The sequence below is a fragment of the Peromyscus leucopus genome, chromosome 11 (genome assembly GCF_004664715.2).
Source record: "Peromyscus leucopus breed LL Stock chromosome 11, UCI_PerLeu_2.1, whole genome shotgun sequence".
NCBI classification, from domain to species: domain Eukaryota; kingdom Metazoa; phylum Chordata; class Mammalia; order Rodentia; family Cricetidae; genus Peromyscus; species Peromyscus leucopus.
Window position 1 is genome coordinate 49183962 of NC_051072.1, and position 26125 is coordinate 49210086.

The following is a 26125-nucleotide window of genomic DNA, read 5'->3' on the forward strand; positions in this document are numbered from 1 at the left end:
CATTAGAATAGGGATCGCACGTCCTCATTCCCACGAAGCTACAATGCATAACAGCACCTGCTTCCTGTAGGAAGTCTGGTTAAACTGCTCATTTCTTATGAATACCACATGGAATTAACACTATATGCAAGCCATTCTATTAGGGACTTTTATTTTGTACCAATTCAAGGGATTAAAACGCCTCCAAGGGTTGAGTTAAAAATTCTGCTTTAGTGAATTTAGGTCATTCAAATCTGAATCAGGACTGCTGTTAGAAATGCTTAATGGTCTCTTGCTTTTGGTTCCCATCATGCTTTTCTTTAGAGAAGTGCCTGCTGCTAAGAAATAGGAATGTCATTTTCCTTCACTGAATTAAAGTAAAATGCAAGCTTTGGTCGCTCTATTCGGAGCTTACCTGTCACATCTAAAAGGTGGTATATTTTTGGCATTCATTCAACACACACACAGTGCCCCTGAAAGAACAGCAGGAATGGACAAAGAGCTAAGAACACAGCCAGGATGGAGGAGCATGACCATGGTCCCATTGCTGAGGGGCTTACACAGTCACCTGAGCCCAGGACTCTATCATTAAATGACACAGACAGCTAGTAGATGAATTACGAGCTCTTTGAAGTCAGTATTAACTGACTGATGGAGTGCTCATCACACCCGATCACTGTGCATACCCAGGCCTCACGAAATCTGCTTTTCCTTAGGCAGCCAGACTGATAACACACAAATACCACAACCAACATGTCACAATTTTTTAACTTGCACATCACTGTAGTTATTGTATGCATCACTTCTTAAAGACTACCTATTTACTTATCAAAGCAACCTTTCATAAGTAAGTGTTTTAGGACCGTTTCACAGACAAGGCACATCAAACCCTAAACTTTTCCAAGGTCATAGTCAATATGAAACCAGGCAGAATTCAAACTTGGAGTAGGGTTCTGGAGCTTCAACCACGAGCTACCTGGTATTAAAATTAGGTGACTGGGGTGGGGGTGGGGATGACAAAGTCTCTATCAGCTTTCCACCGAAGCTGAGGCTTTTCATGGCCCAACCAGAGTATCAACGATAAGCCATGAGGTTATATGCTAATTAAATTTATTCTATAAAAGAGGGACATTTGGCTAGAAACATCTTATTTGTCACTTCAGAGGTTGAAAATGCCATCAAATGGAGTCAGTGATAAAGAATGAGAGGTGTGGGGGCTGGAGAGATGGCTCAGAGGTTAAGAACACTGGCTGTTTTCCCAGAGGTCCTGAGTTCAATTTCTAGCACCCATATGGTGGCTCACAACCATCTATAATGAGATCTGGCTCCCTCTTCTGGCCTGCAAGCATACATGCAAACAGAACACTGTATACATAATAAACAAATAAATCTTAAAAAAAAAAAAAGATGAGAGGTGCTATCTTGTTTCACTGCTGGTCCTAGAATGCTGTGTTATCAACAGGCTTATGAGCAAGCCACCTCAGCCCTAAAAATTCCAATATGATTCATTAATAACAATCAAGTATATAATGAATCTCCGTCCTAGGATGCCACAGATATGCTTATTGGTACATGTCTAATATATTCTATGCATTATGGGGCCGAATTGTGTTTCCTGACAGGTCTGTATACACAGTCATACAAAAGAAACTGCTATTAAACCAGCACTATATAATTAAGAACAGGCAGAGCTATTCCACAATTTTAAATCCTTACAGGTATTAATAAAAGGATAAGTAAAACATAAGGAAGGGATGATGGGGGAGGATGCAGGCCGACTCAACTGCAGAACACCCAGTGACTGAATCCAGGAGACCTGGGAAATATCTTCACACTACCCACCGAGCGCCTTCACTTTCTTCACTTATAAACAAGTGAACTCAGACTTGACCATGAGCACTTCAACAATTTTATGGCGTAAAATATATGAACGGAACACTGTTTTCACCCAGCTATCCAAAATGACATGAAAACACACTGGTTAGAACTGCAGAAATACACAGGCCAGATGGAAAAGCCGCAGGATGACTCAGCTAAACCAGGGGATTACTGTGTGATCTGATTTTAGCCACTTGTCTGAGAGCCTTAAAACAATGAGCCTGCTCTTCTCTCATTTTCTTGCAGCCTGTATGCTGACTCATGTTACGTTATCAGATTTTCATAAGATGAACAAATCCCATGGCTCTTAGAGCCCGATGCATGTATCCTCTGACCATCACCAATACAGAATGACTGATACACCATTCTCTGACAGGTCGGGGTTTAAGAAAGTCCCCAGGATGACTTCCTCAACAAAAGGAATGTAAGAGTGAGTACAGTGTGAGAGGAGCACACAAAGCCCCTCCCCTAGCCGAGGAGCTATTGCAGGGGAAGGGGTGTGGCCACATCTAGTAAACAACAAACAAACAAACAAAATCCACACTTACGTACATGCAAACAACCCCAATTAAAGTTAGTGGGTGATACAGTAAAAAGAAGAAAAAGATGTCAAAGACTTGTTGGGATGAAGGGCTTGGGGGTGGGGACACAGATAAGAGAGAAATGGTGTAAGCAATCATTAAAATATATTGCAAGCATGTATGAAATCGTCAAATATTAATAAACGTGATGGCAAGGATAAATAAAGAATGGCTTTATTTATTCTGTGAAGGATACTGCTGATGGCCAAAGGCTGTAAGAGCCTTGCAACTTGTGCATCTTCTGAACAAAAAAGAAGTGCATCATGTGCCAGGGAAGAATTACTCCTAAGGTGCCCGGATACCCGAAACCATGGCTTTGACCGCCCCTCCCCCCCAACACACACACACACACACACACACACACACACACACACACACACGCACACTGTTTTTGTTTTCAGGGCCAGCATAATAGGCAAATGCTCTTCCTCCAGCCTTCCACATCATTTTTATTGTCTCACTGTTTCTTAGTGCAATGGTCATAGCTCTATATGCATCAGCCTTATCACAGACAGACTTGTACCTTTGACAAAATCTTTTATTTCTTCTCCACTATAGTTTGAGCTCTGTGAAATGAGGCTAAATAAGATGATTTTGAGGAGACTAAGCATCTATACTAAAGGCCAGCCTTGTGAGGGCCACAGAACTTGGATTGTTATTCTCCCCACATTAAAATGACCGCCCTCTATCCATGGTGGTAAATGTGACTCTCTTCTCACCGAGTGACACTAGTGAGGAAGTGGACATGTGGCTGCCATAGTCCCTACGATCTGAATCAAGTGACCTTGGCCTGCACCCATGGAGATTCATGGACATGGGTTTTATGGAAATTCTGTTCCAGATCAACAGTTCACATTCCAAGGTGTGGTGGGAATAAAGAAGAAGAATTAGACTTGTGCGCCTTTGCTTTCTTTGTTCAGGGTGGATTGATGTGGCAGAGGTAAAGAAAACAAAGGCTTTAAAGATGGCTGCCTTGGTTGAGGTGGGATTTACAAGTCACGATTTATCCATTTAGTCTACAAGAAGGACAAGAACTTAAGAGTTAACTGAGCTTACAGAGTGCCTGGAAGCAGAGTATCTTCAGGGAAGAGTCCAAGAAAAAGAGGGAGGCATCTTAGAACTGTCTAGAAAGGCTGCCAGGTGAGCCCATAAACCCAAGAGAACAGATCAGCATTCTGTCCCATCTAATGTGAGAAACAGAGTGTTCTATTATGTTTTTTTTTTTTTTAAACTCATCAAGCAAAAGGCAACAGAAAATTTTGTGCTTTCATTGATTTGGGCTGAATAAATGAACCTTTTGTCATTATTTCAATGACCAAACACACTAGGGAAACAGGTTTAAATGTTTCCTCTGCTCTAAATCTTTTTTTTTTTTTTTTTTTTTTTTTTTTTTTGAGACAGAGTTTCTCTGTGTAGTCCTGACTGTCCTGGAACTCACTTTGTAGACAGACCAGGGTGGCCTCGACTTCAGAGATCCACCAGCCTCTGCCTCCCAAATGCTGGGAATAAAGGTGTGCATGCACTACCACGCCTGGCTTGGAACTCAACTCTTAATGGAAGTGTTCCAGGAGGGCGGGGCCTAATGGGAGGCTGAGGTCAGGAGGGCGGAGCCTGACTGGTGAACTAACAGCACCATGAAGAGGACTTGGGAGTGGGTCCTTCTGTTCTTGTGCCCTGTGAGGAACAGCACACTGTGAGGACAGAGCTTTGAAGGTGCCTCCTTGGGAGCAGACATGGGGCCTTTAACAACACTTGGGTGCCTTGTTCTCATACTTCAGAGTCTCTAGACCTAGGGAATAGGTTTCTAATATTTACAGTCAGCCTCAGGAATTCTGTTGCAGCGCACAATATGGAGGAACACACTAGGTAAGGAGCTAGCCTAACTGCAGACAACTACTGAACCCATGTCTGCGGCCCAGGCACCTTGAAGCGGAAGACTATATCATGTTGTCTCAGGGCTGGCTCCATTTGTCCTTCACCCAGGTCTTCAAACACCACAGTCCAAGCCGAGCCTCTTCTCACTCACTCAGATTCTATAGTCTATATTCTTGAACCCATTGACGTAAGAACACTTAATCTAAAAAGTCCAGAAAACTCCATGCTCTGAATCGTGTAACCAGACCCCCGGAACACCTTATCTAATAATCTGTCGTACTCTAAAAATCCATCTCACTAGCTTCCATTTGAAAGCTTTCTTTTCTGACATAAATCTAGTGATTTTATGTAAATTTAATAGTCATAAAACAAGTACAGAGAAGTAAAAATATTGGGATTCATCCAGAGCTGGTATTACATTGCTCACTTAATCAGTTATTAATGGTTTAAAGTGTTCCTATTTTTTTCATTATATTGTAAACAAAACTAGTTAATTTTCTTGAGTTATGCATCGATGTCTTTATAGGTCAAATTCCTGTTAAAATTAAAAATTAGCAATGTAAGTTTTTAGCCAGTGTGTGTATTTGGGGTAGGGGAATATTTACTCCCATGAGAACAGGACTATTAATTTTTAAATTTTTACCACTACGTAATTACTTGCATATTTACTGACTGAACCTACTTCATGCGCTTACTGGCTACTTGGCTTTTTTTAGAATTGCTTTTCCTGCCCCTTTCCTCTCCCCCCATTGCAATGTTTATATTCCTATGATTAATAGTTTAGAATTGTTTCCTAAGGTTATTAATGGAAAAACTATAATGAACTAGTTTCTCATTTTTTATATCATTTGACTTAGATGTAAGTCATTTTGCTACATTTGAATTTATAACTCCTAAGACAAACCCAATTTTCACGAATGTGATTTTTGACATTCACATCATGTTCAAAAAGCCCATGCTTCAAGATTATAAATAAGTATTTTCTTGTTGCATGTTCATACATTTGGATGATTTCACGTTTTAAATCTAAATCTTTGGTCCACATGTTACATATTCCGGGAGATACAGTACTGCCTTCAGGGTTCTTCCCACTGTGCACGGCTTCCAGTACACCTCTGGTCTTTCAGGCATCGATCGGCCTCCGTTTTCCCTGCTGGTTTAGTTCTTCTTCCCATTTACAGATCCAAACCTTCAAGGTAATCACATTTACTGTTTAGCTGCTGTGTTCTGGGTGGAACGCATACAACACAGAACAGGGGAGAAGAGCTGCAACCCGAAGAAGAGGGTCCATCACTATGCTACGTAACCCGACTAGATGGTTTATTTTACCCGTTTTTATTTTGTGCTAAAAACTGCAGAGTAAAAGGAGTACTGGTTGAGAAAGGGAGTAAAAATCATTACATAATAAAAAAAAATCTGTCAGGTACAAAACCATTTGAACTCATCACTCAGAATGTTCTAAGTAATTAGGTCACTCAAAATGCGCATGAAATACTGGGCTGTTTTCAGGGCAACAAAATGCCAAGTTTCACTCTATTTTCTGCCATAATTAACTAAATAATTTACATTTAAGTGGCATCTTGCATATGGTTCTGAAAAAAAAAATCACTTCACTGGTGTGATAATATGCTGATCAGAAACTGACTGAAACAACAATTAAAAAAACTGCTAGAGATTCATGAAAGACAAAACAAAACAATCCCCCCCACACAATTAACAACTGAGTTGTACCAAGAAGCTATATTACATTTTTGTACTATATTATAGCAAGAGAAGAAAAGGAGTTTTTTAAAAATATGTTTACTGCATGTATTTATTTTTATGTGTGCAGCCATGTACACAGGCGTCCACAGAGGTCAGGGGCAGCTTGAGGAAGTCAGTTTTCTGTTTCTACCACGTGGGTCCTGGGGACTGAACTCGGGTCCTTAGGTTTAGTGGCAAGCACGTTTACCTGCTGAGGCATATTATGGTTCAAGAATGGGAGTTTTAAAAAACTGAGCTACTTCTGGGCAGCAACGGTTGGGAGTCTAACAGTTATGAGTTTCCTAAGTGGTGATGTAATATGATATACCCTATAAGCAATGTCCATACCATGAAGGCGAACAAGTACTGGATGTCATTATCCACCACTACCCTCCTGCCCTGTCAGCTGCCCACTGCTCCATGCGGTACTGGGTGCTGTACTGAGTACTCACTACAGTACAGAGCAGAGTTCTGAGACCAAAGTACAACTGCTGACCTAAGTCTTCAGATCAAAGATGTCTGTCATAAGTCAACAGAGACAGCACAGGCTCAAGTTAAACCCCCTCTGCCCCTGACCCCCGCCTAGTCAGCGAGTTCTACCACATAAACCCAAGATATTACGCCCCAACCTCTATTTGGGACAGTAATGCGGTATAATGCTTAAAATAGGGCCTTCAACCCACCAGCTATTTCCAGTTGCATGATTTTAGGCAAGCTACTTTTCCCCCCTGATATATGGTTTTCTTATCTATAAATCAAAGAGTGTACTCTGAGAGGCTTGCGGAGACTTGGATAGGAACATATGATCGTGTGGTCACACTCAGTAAAGCTGCTGTTACTGGTAAAACCTCGATCCAGTGAGGCTTTTTATAAGGCCTATTATCTGTGGCATTCCACTATCTCCGACATACCCCATAAACAAACAAACCTAAAAAGGCATTACATAATTCAGCAAGAACAGCTCAGCAAGCAATAAATACCCACTATACTTTGGGTACTGAATGCTAAAGACACAAGATAAACAGCACAGGGCTACTTCTGGACTGTTGTTAGACACTGGGGGACAGTCAAGGGCTACACTGAACAGCTGCGCTATCATCAATAGTGACCTGATGCTCCTTGTGACTGGGGGCAATGGGAGAAGACAAAGAGCTCCACGTTACAGATGTGAGAGTGGACACTGGAGAAGAACCGCCCTGAAGAAGTGACTGGGTATCATCAGCCGACACTTCTTTCCTGTCCTTCAGTTGCCCACGACTCTACTTTCTACTATGGCCTGAAGACAAAAGAATACGTTGTATCGTGGCCACTGCTGGCTCTGGTTGCTGTCCTGAGTACTCAGTACTCAGAGCAGGGGTCTAAGACTGAAGTACAGCTGCTGACATGAGTCTTAGGAACAACAACCAAAAAGGCTTCCTGCTCTGGAAATCCCAAGGACACTGAGTGGTAAACCCCACATGGATTAATCCTTCTCATGCAATGAAAGACAGAGTCCTCTGTAACATCTAGTGAAAGAAGCATCTCCCCATTGTCTCGTATGATTCCTTTTACAAAGTAAATTTTAAAAGAGCATAGTACTGAGGGCAGGCATTTCTCAGTTTTGGGACATGGCATCTAGTAATATTCACATGGTTATCTAGTAGTACCATAAATTCAAAATGCGTCAGTGACCTAATCACAAGACTCAAAGCCATAAAGCCCTCAGATGAAAAGACAGGGTAAGTCTTCTCAACATGTAGTTTAGCAATGGAGTTTTACATATGATAATGAAATAAAAACAGATGAATTAGAATTTATCCAAATTTAAAACATTTGAATATTAATAAATATAATTATCATTATAAAGAGGGGAAACCTATAAAGCTGAAAGTATCTGCAAATTATGTATTTAGTAAAGGTCTAGCATACAGAATACAAAATAATTTTTATAAATCAACAACAAAAACAATCTAAATAATATATGTAAAACATTTTAAAGCTGTTTCTTCAAAGATATACAAATGTCCCCAAGACCTCAAGGATGCTTAATAACACTGAGAAATGCAACTTGAAACCACAATGAGATTAAAAAAAAAGAATACCACCTAAGACAGCCACTATACTACCAGGCAGAGCAATGTTGGTGAGACTACAGAAAACCTGGAACACGGTATATCGTCAGTGGGAAAATGGGCCAGCTACTACGGAAAACTCTGGCAGTTATCAAAACAGTTAAGCACAGAACTGTCACAGAACACAGCAACTTATCCCCAGGTACATACCTGCCACAACTGAAAACAGGCAATTAAGCACATACATGCACACATGCATCCACAGCAGCACTGGCCACAATGTCAAAGACGGAAGCAACTCCAGGGCTCAGCAGAGGATGGACTGACCGACAACGGGGAGGATGCACAACAGAGGAACGTTTTTAAGATGCAAAAAGAAAGAAGCATATATGCTACAATGAACATGCACTTTGAAAACATTATGCTGAAGAAGCAGACACAAAGAGGGAGTGTTTTACCAATATACATGTACATGTAGCATTAGATAATAGTGGAATAAATCCACAGAAACAGAAAGAAGACCCTGCCAGGGCTAGAGGAGGGGGTGGGAAAACAATTGCTTCCCTTGGTCTCTGCCAAATGACAGAGAAGTGACTAGGACTAGCTGCAATGGCCCCTTTGGGGTGATGAAAATATTTCAAATACAGGTAGTTATTGCACAAAATCGTGAATGTGCTTTTAAAATGGTGAGTTTTATGTTACATACATTTTATCAGAATTATAGGCTGAATTACACCCCCTGAAAAGACAGTGAAATCCTAATTTCCAGTACCTGTGAACATGACTTTATTAAGAAATATGATAATCAAGATAGATAGAGGTTACTGGAGATGCGGGGTATGTGTCCTTAGAAGAAACTAGACACACACACAGGAGAGTGCTGGGTGGTGACAGAGACCGAACGAGGCATCTACAAGCCATGCAATGCCAAGGAAGATGGGGACACTAGGGAACAATTATCCTGGGACTTTGGGGGAGAGTCCTGCCCCGTGACACTCTGAGCTCAAACTTTTGGTCCAAACAGTAAGAAAATAAATTTCTTCAGTTTTTAAGCCACTCAGACTGTGGTACTTTGTTCTGGTAGCCTTAGGGAGGTAATGTACAATGGAAAAATAAGGTTGGCTGTAGGCTTCCAGGAGGCAAGTGAGAGAAATGTGTAGAGCTACGAGCCTGAGGAGAGCGCAGACATGAAAGGAGAGCACTTCCCTGAGAAGAACTGGGGGAAATTAGTCTAGGTGGAAGCTTACAGTGGCTGCCGGACTTCCGGAAAGCCGAGTGGTGCGTACTCACCTACAGTCACTGGCCGCTTACTACCTGCGGTATTTGAAGACAGAAGACCCTGTGCAAAGTCTGAGTCAACAAAGTTTTCTCAAAACACTGCTATCCTTGGGCTTGACAATGTCACCAAGCCAGGTCTGTGTGATCAATATACCCGGGAGAAGTAATAAAAAGGGCAACTGTGCAGCCAGAAGGCCACCGCTGGCTGGAGTGATGTGGAATGGCATCATGGTAGGGTAGGGTGTTCACTTAAAATTTAGCAGACTTTTAAAAGGAATGAATTCCCTTTTAATACTTGTTGAGTAATAACAGAGGAGCCAGGAGAGATGATTCCCTAGGTGTAGGGATTGTTTTAGGGATTGGAAATACCTGGCTGGAGAAGTTGGTTGGAACCATATTAAACAGTTTATGCTCCTCCTGCAAGAGGTGACACCAAGAAAGAGACACCCTGGAGGATCTGTGGTTGGATAATCGTTTCACTGCTCTTGTAACTTCCAGTGAACAGCAGTGGGCCTACTGATGTCTGAACACAGAGCATGTGCGACCACTGCTTCGTTATCTCAACAAGCCAAGTGTTCTTGGACAGACGTCTCACTGAGTTATAAAGTGACTGGGTAATGATGTTCGTCTGCCTGTTCTGTAACTGGGAATCCACGAGCACAACTTGTAATAACTGTGGCCTAAGTGACACGGTGTCTCTGTCAGGAAAATCAGGACTGTGACTTCAACTAGGTCTACTTATTTATTGAGACAGGATCTTAGGATGCAGCACCGATATATACAGTGCTCTCAGCACACCAGACTGCCCTTGAACTCCGAGATCCCTGTCTTCTGAATACTGAGATAAAGCTGTACACTACCACACCTGCCCTGACACATCGGTTAATGATTTTACTTTTTATTCTTGTCTTTGAAGGTGCTATAAGTAAAACAAATGCAGAGAGTCGAAACAAAATCAGAAAATGGTTGGGTGCTTAGCCTAAGATGATATCCCACCACGGGCAGACAGAAAACAGAGAAAACAACATCCCCCCTCAACACCCCCACCCCCGTGAGCCAGATACACAGGCAGATATGCCAAGGCCTCTGTCCTCCTCCAAAGACCCACATGTTCCCTGTCTGAACAATTTAAACCCAGTGAGGAAGAAAGAGGGACCATAGAAGTTCCCTAAGGTTCTCAAGATATGGCATCCGTATGGTTGCCTGTACCCAGTTGGGCAAAGGAACCAGAGAGCAACACTCCTGGGACTTGTACTGAGTATATAAGAAGATCCCCAAATAGTCCTGTATCCCACCCCCCCTCTGTGAATCTGCGGTGGGCTGAGTTCATAACTACAGCCAGAGACGACAAGGAAAACAGTGCTGAGCTGGGGAGGGGACATCATGTGGAGCCAGAAATGTGCCACCACCGAGTTCATGAGTTTCTCTCACCTTAGCAAATACGCTGGGTTTTATGGCTTAGGAGTCTCCATGGCCCCCAAAGTAGAGCTCAGAACCCTGAAGACAGCTCGCCCCCCTCCCCGAGACCACAGTTCCTCTGTGTCTGTGCCAGGCACGTCCACACACCGGGGCCAGGGGGAAGCGGTTCCTAGAGTTTTCTCTGTTTACTTTAAAGATGAAGCAGCTGAGCTCAGCAAGCCTGAGGCAGCTGACGAGAATCAGCCTGTGATTGTGTCCGTGAAACCGCACAGATCTTCTGGTTCCAGCCCAGGGCTTCCTGCTAACCACACCATCGCCCTAGATTGATATTCTATGCTTCACTATGCAATTTATTTGAAATTGTGCCCCCCAAATTATCCTTATTTGCTCATTAAATGAGTTCAAACGATGTACGAACAGAGGAAAACAGCATGAATACAATCAGAATTTTAAATATTCACTGGTTTATAAATCTCATTCCATCATTCAGTCAACAAATATTTATTAAAGATCAGTATTGTTCCCAGCACAGCCAGGTGCTGAGAACACAAAGTCACTAAGATATAATCATCCTGAAAAAGAAAACCTTAGCTGGCAATTCTCCAGGAATACAATATGCTCTGTCCAAGGGGTTGGGGGTCAGATTTATTGCTGCCAAAGATGAAGATACCAAAACAAATGAAAGAGACTCTGTACTATCTTACCATAATAAGATATCAAGATCCTGAAAAATAAAGTGCTCGAATGTCGCATTCCAAGTAAGTATCCAGAGACCTCAGAATCAGCACAAAATACTTGGCTGGAAGAATCTGAGAGCAGAGCCCAAATAATCACTATCTACAAAGAAAGGCACTAGGCAGAAATGAAAGCCCAGAGAAGGGGGGTGGAGGGTGTGGGTGGAGGACATGGCATTGGAGCACCCTCAGAGATTCACTCAATCAACATGTACATTAAATCAGCCCCAAGGTGCTGCCCCTTGGCTTCAAATACACTCTGTCCCAAGGTGGACACTCTCAAGGCCAGAGTTCATGTGGCAGTCCCTTCTGCTCCACCTGGGGAAGTAAACACTAGAGAATGCAGAGGAGGGATGTGCACCTGGCTTCCTTGGCAGTCCGTTCTCCTGACGACATCAAAGAGTAGTTTATTCCGAGCATTGCCCAGAGGTGTGGACAGGAACTAAATCTGGTACTGGCAGTTGTATGCTGAGGTACAAGGATGTCTCTTTCTCTCTGGTTTCCTGTCTATAAGAAGTAATCTTTACAATGTTGATTATGATTGTTATTTGCAAAAAGCCCTAAAGGCTATTTGAGGCTTATGGCCACAAATCTGAGAATTTCAACTGTCGTCTAAGTCTTTCCATTGGGTAGAGGATGGAGGGACTATTTAGTCAAATAAAGCATTTGGAAACTATGTCTAAGAATTAATGAGGTTGTTAAACATGGTTCTAAATGAGGCATAACAGAAGCTGAGCAATGATATAGGTAGAGCTGTAGAGTGTTTCCTATATCAAAGCACACCACAGATCATAGATTGTTCGATAATAAATGGCATGAAAATGACTGGGGAGCATATGTTTTGTGCATATGAGGGCTATGTATAAGGATAAATCTAAATCTCATATAATTGACTGCATTTGGACTTTCCTTTGTGGGACCTCAGGACACCAATAATGATATTGAGATATTATTAATTATGAAAGCTTGGCCTTTAGCTTAGGCTTGTTCTTAACTAGCTCTTGCAACTTAAATTAACCAGTTTCTATTAATCTATACTCTACCATGTGGCTTTTTACCTCTCTCTCATTCTGTAGGTCCAACTTCCCCAGTGTCTTGTCCCTGAGTCCTTCTCTCTCCCAAATGTCCTTCCTAAACTCTTCCTGCCTAGCTATTGACCATTCAGCTCTTTATTAAACCACCAGAAGGTACCTTGGCAAAGACAAGTGTACAAAAAGATTACCCCACAACAATTAACTCCAAGTAATTCCACATGAATCACATATACTTACATGTTAAAAGCAAAAGCATATATTAATTGGGGGAAATTTTATTGGGATAAAAAAATGTCAGTATTACATAAAACTCATAAAGACAAGTTTAAAAATTAAATTACACATTTACATAGCAAACAGTGCTATAAAGTAAAACAATTTTAAAAATAAAGAAATGAGAAAATATTAATTCAAAGCTATTCTGTGAGCATTACAAGAGGCTCAATAAATTAGAAAAACAACAACAAAACCCCTAGTAACCCAGCAGAACGCTGAAAAAGTAAAAAAAAAAAAAAGTTCATAGGAATATAGGTCCTTACTAAGAACAAGTCAATCTCACTACCACTGAACAACACAAAATAGGATACCGATAAGCCATTTATCTATTAGAAAATGCTAGCTTGTAATTTAAAATACTTAAAATAAAAATCCACCAATTCACTGGGGGAGCGGCAAGGGGTGGTAGTGGTGGTGGTGGCGGCGGCGGCGGCGGCGGCGGTGGCCGCGGCAGAGCACACCTTTAATCCCAGCACTCAGGAGGCAGATATAGGCAGATCTCTGTGAGTTCAAGTCCAGCCTGGGTACAGAGTGAGTTCCAGGACAGGCTCCAAAGCTACACAGAGAAACCCTGTCTTGAAAAACAAATAAACAAACAAAAAATCCACCAATTCACTCATGAATCTACCAAATACTGAAGGAATAATATATTTTATGCAAACTTTGAGAAAACAAAGGAGGGAATATTTCTGATATATTTTGTAACATTATATAATCCCAATATCAAAACCAACAGCTATGAGTAAAACAAGTAAAATCACAGATAGTGTCATTAATATAGATACAATTCCATCTTCCCCAAGCACAAGCCTATCTTTGACAGTACATCAGAACAACAAGCTCTTTGCAAATGTATCACTACAGACCTTCTATTCGGTCATCTTATCTCAACAATCATAGATGGGCTGCAAATCTTGCTTATCTTTAGTGTGTGTTCATAGTCTCTTTTATGGGGTGTTTACATTTTCATACATTGACATTACCAGTCTTTAACCAGTTACATTTTTTTCTTGCATCATGCTCAAAACACACCTTCAGTCACATGTCTAGAGTCTCCTATATTTCCAGATAAAGTATAGCTTGTTTTTCTCATTTAGACTGCTATTCTAGCTTTATGCATTTCTTCACATAACCTGCCATCCAAGGAGCACTTATGACCTCACTGCTAGTTTCTCCCTTTGACACATAAAGTGTCTCAAGTTTCCATGTGTGTGTAGATCTATTTCTGGTTTCTCAATACTCCTTCCTGCTGGTCTGTGTGCCAGTGCATCATTTTTCACCTACCACAGCATCTCACTAGCCTTGTTATCTAGCCGGCAGATTGCTCCATCAGCTTTCTAAGTTATAGTTATTCTCGGCCCTTTACTCTTTCATTTGATTTTAGGATTATCTTCTTAGTTCTTGAATAACTGTGCAAAAATTGCATTAACTTTATAGATGAAAACTGAATATTTCAATTAGCCTAAAACAGATAAATAGAGATATAATAAAAAGGCTTGCTAGGAAACATTAAAATGCAGTGGTTTTTTTTTCCTTTACAAGTTAAAAGAATTACCTTCTTCATAATTTTTAAAATATGGAACAATTTGTCTGTTTTGGTCTAACCTTCAAGGTCAGAGTGACCAATCTCCCAGGTAACAATGGGCTACACATAGGTCACTCAACTTCTCCATCCGGGACGGCAGTGCTGACAACAGCCAGCCGCTTCAGCCATGCCAAGCTGCTGCTCGGCCCGACCATCAGAACAGGTATGCAGGCTCTGAACGCCCTGTCAGGCTCTCCATCAGCCTCTGAACGCCCTGGTCCAGAACTCTTGTTGCCATCTACCTGTGCTTTACCTACTCCTAACGCCTGGCCAAGATTGGGCCTGGGCAGGCTTTTCCTGCCTGGGAATCACTTCATATACTTCTTTCCCCCCAAACAGGAAGCAGACGACTCTCTGCTGCCCCCTTCCGGTCTGCTATGGCTGCTGTAAGCTCAGCAACTTGGCTATCTATATAAAGCAGCTTCAAGTTAGCTGTCTTTAGGGGTCAGAACACTTCTCCCAAATGTGACATCCTTTCCCTCTGGGTGTTGAACTAGTATTTTTCATAATCCCGATGAGTCCTGGACTGTGATGCCCCTCAGTGAAAACTGGTAAAGATCATTGGGGAATAATGGGTTTAAAAATCAAAATCTGAATTACAACGCACAGGCAATATTAAAGCTAAATCCAACTAAGCATTCACCTCCTCTGCTCCAAGACCCTTGTGGCAGCTTTTAAACAGTTTCTCCACGCCTCCGACCTATGCTGAGGCAGAAGTACTATTTTAACATCCATTTTACTAGTGAAGAAAGCGGGGTGGAGACTGTATCTAAACCACACTGCTAGCATATGCCACACTCAAAGCCCTGCAGACTGACTCCAACCTACTCTTCAAAACAGCTTCTCGAGTAAAGAAAAAAAGATTTTGTTTGATGAGTCAATAAATAGCTTTAGCATAATTTTAAGGAAAGGTCAGAAATTACATTAAAAGTCAGGGCAAGTATGGATGAGGCAGAATGGGGGACAGGAAACAGGCAAAGACAGAGAGCACAGGGCATTCTGGGGATGGCAGGCCATTGTGGCTGTGCTCTGAGAGGATGTAGTCATGTGTCAGACACCATACCTCTCATTACCTGCCATTAACTCGGCAAGTGGGGAGCTGGAGTGATCTGCACCTATGAGACCCCCAGTCTCATTTTAACAGATGCGTGCCATGTCTTCCCTATGGACTGTGCCAAAGCTTTCAGCCATGAAGACTAACGACCCCCTCCTGCCTCTGGGGGGCACCCACTCCTGAGGATGGACAGGTAGCAGAAGACAGTGCTGCTTAGTCTGGGGTTCAAAGCCCGAGTTTTAAGTTCCAAGCTCACCTATTCCCAGGTAGGAGATGGGGATGCTGTCTTCAAACCAGCGTCAACATTAAAGGGAACAGACCATTAAAAAACCCTGCCTGGTTAAAACAAACACAAGGGGAAATCTATCATGAAAACGACGGCAGTCACAATCAATGAAGAGAATTCACATCCAAGCGCCTAAGTGTCCACTTCCCTAGACATAGAGCATCTGGAAATACTTAAGGATTTATTTGCTTTTGGCCTCAAAGATCATGATGCAATCAATTGCAACTTCTGCTCCCACAGATCTCCCGAAGCCTCTGTTTATCTACTTCACTCTCCTTTAAATGCTGCCAGCTCCTGAGAGCGATCCGCAAGCTCACGGGCGAATACTACCAAAGGAGGGCCGCACGATCATCGAGAGGAGTTTAACCACATCTCTGTGTCCCCGAGCCATGTTCCGGGGACCCTGACTCTGCTACAATCATGACAACAGCTAGGAGAGATAGCTGTTGACCCCAGGACTACACTGCAGGAAACAGACCTCAGAGAGGATCTTCTTACGCAAAATCTTAATGTGTTTCTTAAGGGTCACCCTTAAAAGGTTTGGCAGCTAGCTATCAGAAGAGATTTACTTAAGTCCTTTTCTTCCCCATTTATGTTCAAGTCATCAAAAACGTGCTTCATGGACTTTTCAGAGATAGATAATATGAAGATAAATATGGCACAAAACTTAGCTGTCTAAAGTAAGCAGGGCACACCACAGCTATTTACAACTAAGACCCACGGCAGATGAGAAAGTTCATCCTTTCTGTGACCTCGTCTTATGTGGACTGCTTTTTCTTTTGATAATTGTGAAAGAACTAACAGAAATGTTAATAATAACACAGAACTGAGCAGAGTTTCAGAGAAGCCTAGCAGACTGTACCCTCATGCTCACAAAGTCTGAGTCTTCCAGCTTGGTTTGTTTGGTATTTTGGGGGAAGGGAACAGGGTCTCACTATGTAGCCCTGGCTGTCCTGGAACTTGCTCTGTAGACCAGGTTGGCCTCAAACTCAGAGATCCATCTGCCTCTGTATCCTGAGTATTGTGATTAAAGATATGTGTCGCCACAACTTGAGGCTTCAATTTTAACAAGAAAAGGCCAGGCATCCTCTGGGTAGCTAGCTAGTATCTACAGTCAGCTTAACAGGCTCCACACTACAGATCAAACAGGAACTTAAGCTGGCCTCACCTTTCTGATGCTATCAGGGTTTTTAAGCACTCATCCGCCCCAACACAATGGACTTTGACTGTTGATCTCTTTATCTGTTAGGCTTTCTTGAGGTCTGACTGTCAGGGGATCAAAGTATTTGAAGTACTTGTTATGTCTCTGTCCTGGTTATACTGAGACTGCCTCTGAAGAGACACACTGGCCTGCTTGGTAAGCCTAGGGACCAGTCAGGTCCCCATCCCAGCTGTGAGAACTTGACCTCCCACGGCCTTTACAGAAGTCACTTCAACTTCAATTTCAGATGCCAAAGTTGACAAGCCTCAGAATCCGACTTCCCAGCTGGTGCCAGAATGCCAGAAAAACCTAATGGTATGTTTTGGTAACTGTTCTTCCTCCAAAGGTCTGCGGCCAGCTCTTCTCTAAAGCCTAAGTATGGTTGTTCAGTGGGCAGAAAACGGCCAACTTGGGAAGATGTATGAGTACAATAAAAAGGGGAATGTCCAGCTTCTCGCCACCTTCTAATTTTCCTCCGACTCAGTACTTCAACCAATGTACTCGTCATTTTCCCACTAGCCAGGGCCTAATTTTCAACCCTCTTTGCTGTCAACTTTTCATTAACTTTGTTGATTTATTTGTTCCCTCCTGTGTATAATACATTTCTCTTCATGTCTACTGCTGATTACCACAGGTCAGGTCTTTTATCACTGCAAGCAGGGAAAATTAATTTCCCTCCTACATTTATCCATTACATAAAAAAAATTGTTACTACTCTTTGTGGAATACCTTCATTATGATAGACATTTCTCAAGAGTCTAATGATGATTAATTATCCCATGGATCATTAAAAAAGAACCCTTCTTGACAAAGTAACACATACTCACAACATAAAATCAAAAGGTCCAAGAGAGAATTCAATGAAAAGTTACCCTGGAGTATTTTCTGAAAGAAAGCATTGCTATGCACATGCCCATATTACATACATGCACACGTACCATAGCACATGCCACACAAACCACAACTTCTCATCTACTATTTCTGTAACTTACTCCTCAGGAAATACAAATATACATTAAGCCTCATTTTTTTCAATCACTGCATAACATTTACTACATGGTTACAGAATAATTATTTCATGCATGCTTCTGCTAACAGGCAAGGTTTTACTTCTTACAAGGGATATTATTTCATATGTATGGGGCTATATCAGGTTCAATATCTGAAACTACAATTGGATTAAAGGATATATGCATTTATAATCTTTATGTTGCCAAAGTTCTCTTTGCAGATACTCTGCAATTTGTGTTTGTTTTTGAGACAGGCTCTCACCATATAGCCTAGGCTAGCCTTGAACTCAAGATCCTCTTGTCTTAGCTTCCTGTTGAGATGATAGACATGTCCTACTATGTCCAACATGGATGGCATACCAACTTACTGATTTAATATCAATACACAATCAAGACAGATCAGCTCTCTCTCTCTCTTCTGCAATCATTTTCTCCCCTCAGCCTTATTTCTCAGTTCTCCCACAGCCCCTCTCTCTCTCTGATGGCAGGGCCCCAAAGTCAGTTCTTCTGCAGTTAAACCATAAACTTTGTTACATAAATACAGTGAATTTACCTGTTAGATCTGGGATTCGTCTGGACTTTGAACTGTTTCACATATATACTCATCCTCAACAATTCAGTCTGTTTGACTTGCAGTGATTATAGCACATCCTTCCTTTGACTACCCCGCAGTTTTAGTGAACTGAGAAGGTGCTCTCTCTCTCCTGTTGGCTTTAGAACTTCCCTTATACACAGCGCTGACTCATCTTACGGGCACAGTATTGGTATTTGTCACCCTGGATTTTCATCTCAAACCCTGTCCGAGCAGTTTGTTTGTTTCAGTGAAAAAGAACAGCTGATTCACAAAATTAATCTTTCTTTTCTTGTTCTCTGTACTCACCCCTTTTCCTTTTCTTCTAAATATACACTAGACATTCAATACATATCTTCTGAAGTGTTTATTCCTAGTTTCTCTACATTATGGGTGCACACCAGGCATGATGGCACACACTTTTAATTCCAGCACTCAGGAGGAGAGGTAGGTGGATCTTTTTAAGTTTGATGCCAGCCTGGTCTACATAGCAAGCTCTAGGCCAGTCAGGGCTGCATATTAAGACTTTATCTCAACAAACAAAAACAAACAAACAAACAAGAAAAAAGAATGCATGTGTGGGCTGGAGAGATGGATCTGCAGTTAAGAGCACTGGTCACTCTTGCAGGTTTGGTTCCCAGCACTCACATGGTAGCTCACACCCATCACTAACTCCAGTTTCAGGTAATCTGATGCTCTCTTGTGGCCTCTGGGGGCACCAGGCATGCACACTGTGTGTGTGTGTGTGTGTGTGTGTGTGTGTGTGTGTGTGTGTGTGAGTGTGTGTGTATGCAGGCAAAACATTCATACACAAAATAAAAATAAATCTTAAAAAAAAAAACACATGGAGATGTAAATGTGTGTATACATGTAGATAAATATAGAATGGAAAAGACCTGATTATCCAAAAGAATTTTGATAAAGCTGAGCCAGGTTAGAAGATCCATGTTATCTCATGAAAAGACACTAAAAACTAGAGCTACCAAGACAATATATTTGTATCACCAAATAAAGCAAAGCAGAGATCAACCAAAAGTCATATGAAGAAATTATTACCAAGAAGTTCCAGGCAATGTGAAAAGAGCATTGTTTATAGTAAAAGGCCTCGATAAAATTAGGTGTTTTTATATAAATTACCTTTGAGCCTTATTTTCTATCCTATGCAAACAAACAAAAAAATCCCTCATAATTAATTATAGATCTGACTCTAGAATCTAAAATTACAAAATTCTAAAGCAAAATATCAGAAAAATATCTATGGTGTTGAGTTGGGCAAAGATTTCTTAGATGACACCAAAAACATTAAAAAACAAAACAAAACATGAAGAATTGGATTTTCATCAAAGTTGAAAGCATACTTTGAAAAATATGTTAAGTGAATGAAAACACAAGACTGAGGAGAATTTTCAAATTCAGTAAAAAGAAAACAACCCCCAGAACAGGGGGCGGAATGTGAACTATTTGCCAAAGGAGGAATCATGAGGCAATCACAAATTTAAACCTAAATAAATACACATTGATCTAGCTTAATCTGCCAGCTAAAGTGGAGAGGAGATTCCATACAGAGCATGGGCTAAGTCGCTTGTAAAACAACAGTCAAGTTCTTTACAAGTTAAACATCCATCCCCTATACGTCCATTCACTCAACTACAGACTCACCCCAGAGAAACAAAAGGATGCAAAGATGGCTGGGGAGGAATCTTAGCAGCCTGGGCTGCTACAGTCGCTAGAAGACGAGACTACCCATGGGGAATCACCTCCCCCTGAAGGAAGACAGCAGTCATCTCAGACCACTCTGGGAACACGAAGCCACACGAGAAGTGTAAGCAAGGCAAATGGACTGGACACCACATCCTTGTCAACTAGCTCCAGGCTGAAAGACCAGAGGGGAAGTACAGACTCTGAAGGAGCAGGGGCCGAAGGCTCTCATTCCCCTCACCAACTCCATGACTCTCTGGTCAGGCATGAACCTTATTTGCCAATTTGCTACTGCCCAATACAGAGCATTAAAAATAATTAACTATCTCTTAGGCTTGGGGTAAGGATTAGCAAATAAAAACTACAGCATGCATCAGTGTTAAAGTAGGGAACTGTCCCTAAAAACGTTCCAAGAATTGCTTGCTGCCCCATGACTTTTAGACTTAAAAATCAAGTTAGAGTTTCACAGAGACTAAGCAATATGTTAAGAGAAAAACTTGAGATAGCTATAGAATCCACTCTCTAAGACCTCAGAGGAAAACTACTACTGGGTAAATTCACGTGCAGCTCACTCCTAATGCACCCTTACCTCCCCCTCTCCCCACAGGCACAACACCGCCTTCCAAGGAGCCATCACCGCATTTTTGCTCACTGAAAAATGAAGCTATTTTGGTCGTTTGACAGGCTGCCAGCCCAGGACCTGGAGACATGCAGGCTGCCATCTGCCTCATCCCAGCTGTTCCTGACCTGTTGTCTGTCATCCGCCAGGTCAGCTGAGCAACTGCTGAAGGACGCTTGATGCCACGCCACAGCGGATGGACGTGCTGCCCCACCCTGGCCAGCCTCCCAGCTTTGCCTTCCTCTCATCACTGGGTGGCAGGTTGCTCTCCATGACACACAGGAGTCTGATTCTGAAGGAAAGCTCCTTCCCTGAAGCCTCTTCTACTGTGTGACAATGGATTTGACATTCACCACGCTTTTTCTAGAAACTACAGGCCACTTCAGAACTGTAAACTTCTCAACAGAGAATATGTCATATAACTGGAGAGGCCTGTCTCTCTTCAGGAATGACCATTCCACTGAGGATTCAATAACCAGTTCTGATGACCGACGCTTTGAGGGTAAGGGGAGCAAGTTTAACGCCATGCTTTTGTAAATCACCACAGTCCCCCAAATGATACAGAAGCCTAAACACGCCTTTAAAGCTGCAGTTTGCAAACATCTCAATAAAGAGGACACCAAAAGGGAGGGCGGAAGTGTTACAGCTGGAGTTGCATGCCATTATAGTCATCAAATGCTAACACGGGGGCTGTTACAGCTTGCTCTAACCACGGACGATGGCTTCTATCGATAGCACATTTTTTCCCTATGACATGTAGTTTTGTCTCCTAAATATGGAGCCACAGCCTCCAGGTTCACCATCTAAGTGTGGACAGTATACATGGATGGGGGAGTCCAGCTCAGAACCTGACTAGCAGGCCCAGGAAAGGTGGTCTCCAAAATGGAAAAGGTGTTCACTCACTGTGTGAAACTTATGAATGGTCACCATACAGTAACCCTGACCCCAGGCAGGCAGCGCAGCAAAAGGGACAGAGAGCTGGCAGTCTCACAACAAACGAGGACAGTCCACAGACTACGGGACACTCCAGGGATTTCCTTTTACTTGTAATCCCAATTTCCCCGCCACACTGCGCTCTGGATCATGCTCTCTCTTGAACCCTTCGGCCATGGTTTCCTTGGGAGCCATCACAGCCCTGCCTGGGGCTTTCCTGTAGTCCTGCTCTGGGCAACCCCATGCTGCCTTCTCAGAGCTGCCCTGCGGCCTCCATGTGGAGCTTGTGGCTTCCTGGCTCAGGACAGGCAGCCCCTGGCCCTCACGCATGCTCATCACTCAGGCAATCTCTCTTAGCCTCCAAGTCACTAAACAGAGCTACAGAGTTACCGGCTACGAACGCTGGAGGTGATAGCAGAGGCGGGAAGCCTTTCCCTCTCAAACGACAGCCAAACAGTAAGTAAAAAACAAACCCCCCTGCCCGGAAGAAAAGGATGTCTGGAGCCTAGTTACTTTACAAATTAGCAGAGGATAGGAAAGTTCCTAAGTGGAAGGAGGAAGCGCCCTCCCCAGACACTGGCGGCCAAACAGCCTCGGTGGCGGCTGCCGCTGGCCGGCTGCTCCTGCATCAATCATCTTCACTCGCTGCCGCTTTCTGCCTCACTACACACCGGGCACCGATGATGCCAGAATAAAACAGAAATGGTCCCCCTCACCCCACCCCACCCTGCTCTCCAGACAGCCACGTGGGGCCTTCGAGATCTTCTCACCCACCTCATCCTGACGGGGACTCTAAGGGACTGATGGACCTAACCCTTCATTTGGAGACAGTCATGCGTCTGTCTTCCTTCACAGGGCAAGCTAGAAGAAGAAGAGAAAATATTTGTATGAAGAGAGAACAGAGAAGACTTCAAAAGGCCTGCAGAAGGAAGCAGCACCAAGACCAGGCAAAACCTGAGAACCTATTGCTCACAAGGCCTCAGAGGGAGCCCTTAACTCTTCGTATTTTGCACTGTGAGCCCTCTGGCCTGTGGACCCTTTCTCCAAACTGGCTTTTCACAGATGAAACCAATTACACCGAAATACAATTATCAAGATACTAAGAAGGGGAAATAAGGCAACATATGCCCTGCATCATTAATGCCTGGAACCCCAGAGCCAGGAGCAGGTCTAATTACCGGCTTCTGAGCTGCGATGAGCAGTTTTTAGAAATCTGCTACAAATGTGATACGGTTAAAAAAAAAAAATCAGTGACTTTAATTGGTGAGGAAGACAAATGCTGCAGACAGTGCAGGCATCTGTCATCCACACTCACGATGGCAGAAAACGCTAGCATTACTGAGACGCTGAAATGGGAGTTTTCTGCTTACCCTTTGCAGCTCTCTATAAAACGGTCTCTGCAGACCCCATATAGGAAGCGGTGGGAGGCATGGCTTCTCGGGCAGAAGCAAAGGGTCTGTGGCAGCACATTGGACCTCTCCCTCCCTCTGGTCCTCATTTCCCCCGCCCAGGGCTCCTCAGAGGGCCTGAAGACCACTCCTGAACGAGTGTATTAGAGCCCGGGAGGAGCATGTGCGGCACTGTCTGGCCTGTTTCCCCAGCCTCCCAGGCAAACCTCAGCCCTGCACGAGGCCTCGGCCCCAGGCCTTCCCACTGTGTCGGCCTTCACCTTCCGATCCTTACGTCAGCTCAAGCGGCTCCGTAACACCAACCACTGTCGATATTCTTAGCACGCGTTTTCCAAGTGTTGACTCTCACTTGTTTTACCCATCCCACTGTCTGAATCACTGTTCTCGGGTTTTTCTCAATGTACAGACTGTCTTACACACCCCCAGTTTGCTGTGGTGACTACAGCGCCCACTCCTTTCCCTCCACGCTCCCCTTTCTACCACAAGCAGAGGATCCAGTGTGTGCGGCTGGCTCCCAGATTAGTGCACAGCCCACACCAATGTCCGGATGTCTGTTGTCCCTCCTGCGGCCTCAAAGGTAGCCTTGCTATAAAGATCCCTGCTACCCGCAATGCTGGCGCTCCCAAGCTTTCGTGTCTGCGGTGGCTGGAGATTTCAAATGTTCTCGGGGATGAGAGGATGGGAAGGTGGGGTGCCACAGTCCTGGGGCCTGCTGCTGCTTGTGCCCAGATTCTGCAGCAGAAGGTCCTTCCGCCCTCCACTGGCCAGTTAAGAGAGGTGGCTACAGGCTGTGTCAGGGAAGGAGGTGAGCCTATGCCCTGGGCAGCAGTGAGCTGTACTCTAAGCCACTGCTCTCAACCTTCCTAACGCGGCGACCTTTATCACAGTTCCCCACGGTGTGGTGACCCCAACAGTGTTATTCTCATTGCTACTTCATAAATGCAATTATTTTCATTGCTACTTCATAAATATAATTTTGCTTCATAAATACAAGTTTACCTCATAAATATATACTTTTACTTTATAAATATAAATTTGCTACTCTTATGAATCATAATGTAAATATGTGTTTTCTGATGGTCTTAGGCCACCCCTGTGAAAGGGTCACTTCACCCCAAAAAGGCCATGACCCACAGGTTGAGAACCACTGCTCTCAGTGATGGAACTCGTCAGGGAGTAAGAAATGCTGCCTGCGGGCAGGGCAACGGGAAGCCGCGGGCTATTTAAGATTAAGAAGCTGCTTGACATTTCTCCATGTTAGGTATGTGATTTTAAGGTCATTCCAAGAGGTTAAAAGTCACTCTGTAAAGATATTAGCCACAGCAACCACAGAAGGCCTACCTAATGGAAGTACCTCAGAGCATCAGGTCTCTGGTGTCCAAGTTTAATCTCTAATTTCAGTTACTCAAGAGAAACTCCAAGAAGTCCTATTTCTAACTTTTACTTTTTACAAAACTATTTCTGAGGCCTTAGTATGTTTTGTATATTCTCTGAGGCTGGGAAGCAGAAATCATTTAGACAGTGAGCAAGCATCATTTCCACTATGCTTGTATAGTTTACCAAGACTCTTACACACATCAAAGCATCCATGATGCCACAAAAACATTTCTTTAAAAAACAAGTAAGCTGGGGCTGGAGAGATGGCTCAGAGGTTAAGAGCACTGCTTGTTCTTCCAGAGGTCCTGAGTTCAATTCCCAGCACCCAGATGGCTCCCAACCATCTGTAATGAGATCTAGTGCCCTCTTGTGGTCTGCGGGTGTACATGCACACAGAACACTGTATACATAAAATAAATAAATCTTAAAAAAAAAAAAATAAGCTAAGAAAACAGCTAATTTTCTTGATAATGAAAAGAACAGAATTAAAGAAGAGCATTAGTTCTGATGAAAGCAAATGGTGAGATGTCAGGTCACAGCAGCGCGGGTTTGAAGCAGACAAGAGTCTCAGACACGGTCTGCATGGAACTGGAAACCAGCCACTGTGTGAGTCTTCTGTTCATGCTCTGGACCACATGCAGCTGCCTTCTCTCTCTCTCTCTCTCTCTCTCTCTCTCTCTCTGGACCACATGCAGCTGCCTTCTCTCTCTCTCTCTCTCTCTCTCTCTCTCTCTCTCTCTCTCTCTCTCTCTCTCTCTCACACACACACACACACACACACACACATACTTCTCAATATTACAAAAGAAGAAAAAACAAACACCCAGTGTTAGAATGGTGTGAACCAGAGGTGAGCAGGGAGCTTACTTGTAAAGATAGTATTCTGCAGAATCTATATCTTCTCGAGATGAAATGTTGTCCACAAACTAAAGAAAAACAAACAACAAATCTTGGTTAAATACAATTGTGCCATATGTTTGGTCTAGTTCAGACACTGCTCTGACATGGACTCTTGTTATTGGAATGATGTTCCTGTGGTACAGCTCTGTCTTGGAAACCCTTCACACTGGTGAAAACAAATCATACACCATAGCTTTTCTTCTATGTGTAGAACAACTTGGTCCAAAACAAAACAAACAACAATAAAGCATCAAGTAAAAGCCAAACCCAAACCTTGCTCACATAAGATGAAGCCTTTCACAGCAGTGTTTACAGCTATTGTCACCTTTATCTCGTCTTTCCTCTACATCCCACTCTCCAAATCCACGAAATACATGGTTGAAATGGTGCGGACTCTTAAGGCTGGAACAACATTGTTCAGAACATGAAGATCTAAATGTAGAGAATTTAGTGTGTGACCACTTTCCCTCTGATTTTAGTGTTGATATGGAACAACCGTTTTAGGATTGAAGGCTCCCTTCAAGCTATAAAATCTACTAAGCACTGGGCCTGAGGCTGCAGCTCATTGGTGGAAAGCAGGTGACTCACATTCATGAAGCCCTAGGTTCAACCTCCAGCACCTGAAAAAATCTGT

At 43.0% G+C, this 26125-nt stretch overlaps 1 protein-coding gene across 1 annotated transcript in view; it reads right to left on the minus strand.

Annotated features, from left to right (window-relative positions):
- The window catches only part of Mrps27 (mitochondrial ribosomal protein S27), an 82023-nt gene that overhangs the window by 35043 nt on the left and 20855 nt on the right, over window positions 1-26125 (minus strand). The window contains exon 4 of the mRNA XM_028871712.1: window positions 25459-25517. Coding sequence (XP_028727545.1) covers window positions 25459-25517 — 59 coding nt within the window. The remainder of the gene's footprint in view (window positions 1-25458; window positions 25518-26125) is intronic.